Genomic DNA, 6451 nt, shown 5'->3' with positions numbered 1-6451 from the left:
AAGTTACTTCTGAAAAAATCTTGAAATTTACTAAACTAGAAATCTAGACATTGATATATTCACACATATTTACGTACCTCCCCCAACCATTTTTTCCTTTCTTTTGTCATATTAAGAGAAAACCAAAGCTACGAATTTAAAATTAGGAAGAACTATGCTTATAAGGTCATACTGAACCTGAAACAAATTGATTATATTTAAAGTCAGGTGTGTTTATTAATTTGCAGAACCAGGCGGGAAAGCACTTCCAGTATACTAATTTGTTTTACTAACACTTGGTCAGTATTTCTAAGATTGTATTTAAAAGCACAAGTAACTGTAGTCCTCCCAACTTAAAATTTTTTCCTCCATTTAAAGCCCCAAGAACCCAGCAACAGTGAAAAATGTAGAAATTACAGTGTCAAAAAAGAATGAAGGTACATAACTGTTAATTGTAGAATTAAAGGTGAAAATGTACTACTCTGAAAATCTTCAATCATATTTTTCCCAGACCACACAGATTTCTTAACGGCTTTCATAGCTAATGTTTTCATTTCCTCTTAACCATTTCTTGGATTACATCATTCTTTTGCAATCAAAAATATGTTTTTCAGTGTACACTTGGGTTAAAATGTTTGATGAAATTTCCAGAAACTATGCTTTCTTTTGAGAGTGCTTACATTCCCAGGTAACATGGTCAAATGTTGCTTGAACTGATTTTATTTGCGTTCCTAAACCGCACATTAGACATTTGTTGCAATACTTAACATATACAATGTACATGTTTACATATGCTTTATTCATGGTTTATTTTATGAATAATGTAGGTTATATGTTTTACATAAAGAGATTGTAAATTATTTTGAAAATGTGAGCCAGAAGCCCTTCTTAGGGTATAAGAATTAAGGTAGACAGTAGTACTTTTAAAACCACTAGTGCTTTATCCAGCTACATAATGAGTGCTGTAGGACTAATGGCAATTTTTTAAATGGCTAAGAACTGTAATGCATTTCAGAATGTGTATGCAGTATATTTGTTGGTATACTAACATAATGGTTTTGAGAAAGGGAAGACTGAGTCAAAGAAAAACCATCCATAACATTGGTGTCAAGATTTCTCAAAGTTGATGTAGATGGCAGATTGAAAGTTTTTACATGTGATGTTCATAATCCATAAAAAGTGCACTTACAAATGTTAGTGTAAATAGTAGGATCACAGTTTATAGTGAAGCAATAGGATTACAAGCCCATCAAAGCTTTTCCCCAAGATTAAGATCATATATGTGGGATTTGTATCTTAAGATAACAACACTTCTCCACTTTCAGATTCCACTTTCAATTCCTTATCTCTAGGTATGTCCTATTTGTTTCTTATGAGTATGTGTGTGGAGTAAATATGGATCAGGGAAGGAGATGTCTGATAACTATAGGGTCCATATACTAGCGAGTACTTAGTTATGCTAAGCATTTTTCATTCCTTATTTAAGTTAATTGAAAAAAATGCTGGTATGATAAGCCTTAATCATTCATGGTTTTATACATTATTTTTTTGTGTAGACTTTTGATTCTTAATGTTTTAACTGTGCTGTGATTAAACTAGTTTGAGAACTCAATTTGTCCAGTGACTGTCTAACCCAGATTCCTATATTAAATAGTGACCAGATAGTGTGCCTGAGATTTATTTGTTGGGTTTTACTGAGAAGGAATGAATGCGTTTTCTTTGTAAAGTATGGTGGTGGGTGGTGGTTTAGTCAGTAAGTCGTGTCCAACTCTTGCCACCCCATGGACTGTAGCCTGCCTACAGGGTGCTCTTACCGTGGGACTTTTCAGGCAAGAATACTGGTGTGGGTTGCCATTTCCTTTTCCAGGGGATCTTCCCAACCCAGGAATCTAACCAAGGTCTCTCCTGCATTGCAGGCAGATTCTTTACTGACTGAGCTACACAGGAAGCCCACATACTTTTTAAAGTATAATAGGTCAAAATTCAGGAACTAAGACACAGTGAGAAAGAGAGGAACATAAACAAAAATAAGATATTTTTACTCATTGAATTTTATAAACTGTAGTGTCTTCTGTTTATAGGTCATTCATTTCTGTATATATGTCAAATGTATATACTACTAATGGGTAGCATTTATTGAGTACTGGAAGCCTGGTGCTTCCAATTAATTATTTTACTTAATCCTCACACCAATACTAGGGAACACTCTAGTTGTGCCCATTTTATATATGAGAATACTGAGGCTTAGTCTTAGCTTAAATAACTTGAAAGCAGTGGCTTCACGCTCAGCCCATCTAACTGTAGAACATGCACTCTTACCACCAAAACTACTTAATAACTTGACTCCAGAGTGTTGAAAGTACTAGCAGAGGCTCTTTTTTAATGTTTTCTGGTTTGTTTTTTCGACAGATATTCTGATACAATGGCAACCTCACGGGGGAGAACGAAAAAAAAAGCATCTTTTGATCATTCTCCAGATAGCCTTCCTTTGAGGAGTTCCGGTAGGCAGGTATCGCTTATTTGTTCATTCATTGACTGTATTTTGAGCCAACAGACTTACTGTGATTGGGACTGCAAGAATTAGAGATGAAAGAGTAGAATTCCAGCCCTCAAGGAACTTGCAGTCTAGTGGAAAAATTCTCCTTGGGACCTCCGGTGTTCTAAAGTGATAGAATGTAGGAAAAAAAGCTTATCTGGCGGAGATAAAAGCATTGCTGTGAATCAGCACAGGGTGTTCGGCTGTGTGGTTGCCTCCAGGATGTGAGCTGGGGCCAGATCATGCTTGGCTTGATGTCATTCATAGGAATTTGGACCTCCACTTGTAATAGTTGGTTGGGTGCTGTTGGTGGGTTACTAACTGCCATCTTTCTTGTGGGGCCATTTTTTTTTTAAAGGAAAATATTGAATGATGTCATTCTTTCTCTAGAATTTGTCTACAAGTTTTTATTGTAGTTTTTAAATCTACAGTGCTGAGAGGATAGAACTTCTCTAAGCAAAGAGAACAATCCTAATTTGAGAGTGGCTTTCATTTTTGATGATAAAGCTTAAAAAACTTTTTTTAAATTTTTTATTGGTTAGACTATCTGGGTTAGATAATCAATATTGAAGTAGAGTTGAAACAGCTTTTTCCTCAGAGAAGCTCGTATGCATTTTAGGTCTCTACTCAGAGACCTGTTGTCGAAGTGCTGGTTCTGAATTTCTAGCAGATTAGTGAATTGTTTGCACAATGCAGTCTCAAGGAAATTGCTGTTACCTTCAGCCCCTACCCCACTGCCAGGATGCTTTTGATCTTCACACTTAGAACTTCTAACCTGGAAGTGATTTCAGGAGTAAACCTCCCACCACCTCCACCCTGGGCCATGCCGGTGTTGATCTTAACCTCAGCTGGTTCTTTCTCAGGCGAAGAAAAAGGCCACTGAGACGACGGATGAGGATGAAGATGGTGGGTCAGAGAAGAAGTACAGGAAATGTGAAAAAGCAGGCTGTACAGCCACGTGTCCTGTGTGCTTTGCAAGTACTTCAGAAAGGTCTGTTTAGACGGTGTGTCTTGGCCTCACCTTCCTGCCAAGATAGTCTTCCTAAGATAGTCTTCCTAAAGATGCATAGAGATACTGCTATCCCACGGTAGAGACATTGCCGGTACATTATGTACACATCATACCCCACTACTCACTCCCCTGTTAGACTGCTGCTGCTGCTGCTGCTAAGTCACTTCAGTCGTGTCCGACTCTGTGCGACCCCATAGACGGCAGCCCACCGGGCTCCCCCGTCCCTGGGATTCTCCAGGCAAGAATACTGGAGTGGGCTGCCATTTCCTTCTCCAATGCATGAAAGTGAAAAGTGAAAGTGAAGCCGCTCAGTCGTGTCCGACCCCTAGCGACCCCATAGACTGCAGCCTACTAGGCTCCTCCGTCCATGGGATTTTCCAGGCAAGAGTACTGGAGTGAGGTGCCATTGCCTTCTCCGTAGCCTGTATCATCTCTGCACAGTGACCAACCCCCTGTGCTCACATCGCATCCCCCATAGTTGTACCTCTGGTGGTCGGGAATGGGGGGATAGTTTGAGGATGGGATGGGGTAAGAGGTAAGTGGGGAGTAGAGAGAACCTTCAGCTTCCTACAGAGACCAGTGTTTGCTTATTTCTCTGGGCTGCTTTTCTCTTACAGATACCTCCTCCTCCAAAGATACATTCAGGGCTCATTCAAACTATGTAGCTAACTGCACTCTTGCCATTTTTGTTGGGATGATCCAAGCATGACCTTTTACTTCCAGTGGAAAAAAAAAAATCTTCAGTTAAGATTCAATGAAACCTGGAAAACAAATTCTTTCTTTTTTTAAATCACAAAGAAGTGGTGGTATTAGTGTTCATAGTGGCTTTTATAGTTCATTCTTCTGCTACATTATTGGCTGCGTGGCAGGTTTTATTTGCCAGATTGCCCACGGGAGGGTCCGATCCCAGCTGGCCACATGTTGCTACTAGAGACCACACTTCCCTCCTTCACACACATGCGGCAAGCCCACTGCTATCCCTTCTTTCATGTCCTAAAGCCGTATCATCACTCCATGGAGTCCTGATAAAAACTAAGTCCCAGGCCCTTTTGATGAGCAGGCAGCTGGGTACCACTGATAAGTCCCTGTGCCCTCCCCATGCACTGTTCTGTGTCAATCATCCGTTCCTTTTCTTCTGTTGTAATCTCCTGGTCATTAGGATTCTAAGTGAAGGTAAGGCAAAATGGGCTCATAGGAGGTGTTTGATAAATGTTAAAAAAACAGTGCGACGTGTTTATTTGTTACCAAAGCTATGTTTCTGCTGTTTTCAGATGTGCCAAAAATGGCTACACATCCCGATGGTACCACCTCTCCTGTGGGGAGCATTTCTGTAATGAATGCTTTGACCATTACTACAGAAGGTTTGTTCTGATAATTGTTGGAGTTTTCTGGGGTGGAAGAGATGGTGGCTTGGGCAGTGGGCAGTGGAGGGGGTCAGATGGTTAAGCACCCCCCTCCCTGGGTTGAATTATTTCACTGTTTCATCCATACTTGGGCTGACTGCAGGTGTGCCAGAACTTTGATGCTGTAGTTTGCATGTGTGTATGCTTGTGTGTGCACACTCAAAGCTCAGAAAGTATCTGCCATGAGACAGTTATTCTCTGTAGTTCACAAATTCAGAAAAATTTAGGAGCTGCTTTGCTCTTCTATGCCAATGCAAAGAGGCAGGAATGAAAAGATTTTATGGGGGAAGCTGAAAGCTAGAGGGTGCTGGATAAACAGGTAACCATCCCTTCTTGATAGTTTTAGATACTAAAAATGCAACCTGTTTTATGGGTGCTATGATAACTTACCTCTCCCCCCTTATAATATGGCTAAGTCCTTCACATAAGATTTCTATCTGCCTCCTGTTTTGAAAACCTGAATAGCTTATTGTTTGATATCTTTATTTTTATTGTTTTTCAGCCATAAGGATGGATATGACAAATATACTACATGGAAAAAAATATGGACAAGCAATGGAAAAACTGAACCTAGTCCCAAAGCTTTCATGGCAGACCAGCAGCTCCCCTACTGGGTAAAAAAGATAAAACTGTATTATTTTGTGAAGCATTTGTAGGGTTTCCCTGGTAGCTCCAGGGTAAAGAATCCACCTGCCAAGCAGGAAACGGGGGTTTGATCTGTGGGTGGGGAAGATCCCCTGGAGAAGGAAATGGCAACCCACTGCAGTCATGCTTGCCTGGGTAATCTCATGAACAGAGGAGCCTGGCAGGCTACAGTCCATGGGGTAGCAAAGAGTTGGACACAACTGAGCAACTAAACAGCAAAAGCATTTATAGCACTAAATGCAAGAGGAATGGATGAAAATTCCGATTTTTAGGGAAGTTTTCTTTAATAACATTTATTTTTTATGTAACTATTAAAGCAAATCACATTTTTCATTTTTGTGGAAAAATCACCTAACTTGACCTGTAGGGTAAAGAAGAAGCTAAAGACTCGTTACCAGCTGGTAATAGCCATTGCTAAGTTTGGTCCATATCTCTCTTCTTTTTTTCTGTTCATGTTTTTCTGTGTTTATTTAAACACAATTTCACACTTTGTATGCAAATCCTAATTAGGTCTAGAATCATACTTTGCATGTAAGTTTTTAGTAGCTTTTAGGTTTTTTTTTTATTAATTTAACTTTATTTTTTCTACTTAGCCATTCTTTGAAAACACACTTTAGTGATTGTATATATAATATAAATATACCATCATTCAATAAATTATTTGCTAATTTATTTACTGTTATAAGTAATTTGAGCTTTTCTCTGCATACCTTAAATTTTTCTTAATTGAAGTGAGATTTACATAACTTTAAATTCACAAAAAATTCACAAGGGAGACTCAAGGGGGAAGAACACACGCACACACTTATGACTGATTTGCATTGTTGTACTGCAGAAACCAACACATTGCAAAGCAATTATCCTCCAATTAAAAAA

At 39.1% G+C, this 6451-nt stretch overlaps 1 protein-coding gene across 14 annotated transcripts in view; it reads left to right on the top strand.

The window, feature by feature from the left end:
* KDM1B (lysine demethylase 1B) overlaps positions 1–6451 on the top strand; it is a 42551-nt gene that overhangs the window by 1494 nt on the left and 34606 nt on the right. For all 14 annotated transcript variants that reach the window (XR_014061671.1, XR_014061670.1, XR_014061668.1 and 11 more), the window contains 4 exons: positions 2389–2488; positions 3379–3506; positions 4799–4888; positions 5433–5544. Coding sequence is in view for 9 of the 14 variants with exons in the window: in XM_081518094.1 (XP_081374220.1) it covers positions 2402–2488; positions 3379–3506; positions 4799–4888; positions 5433–5544 (417 nt within the window). In the remaining 5 variants the exon portion in view is untranslated. The remainder of the gene's footprint in view (positions 1–2388; positions 2489–3378; positions 3507–4798; positions 4889–5432; positions 5545–6451) is intronic.

The sequence above is a fragment of the Giraffa tippelskirchi genome, chromosome 8, assembly GCF_054371585.1.
Source record: "Giraffa tippelskirchi isolate mGirTip1 chromosome 8, T2T-mGirTip1v1.2.pri, whole genome shotgun sequence".
In the NCBI taxonomy this organism is placed as follows: Eukaryota; Metazoa; Chordata; class Mammalia; order Artiodactyla; family Giraffidae; genus Giraffa; species Giraffa tippelskirchi.
The sequence above is the reverse complement of the archived record's forward strand: the minus strand, read 5'-3'. Positions and strand labels throughout refer to the sequence as shown.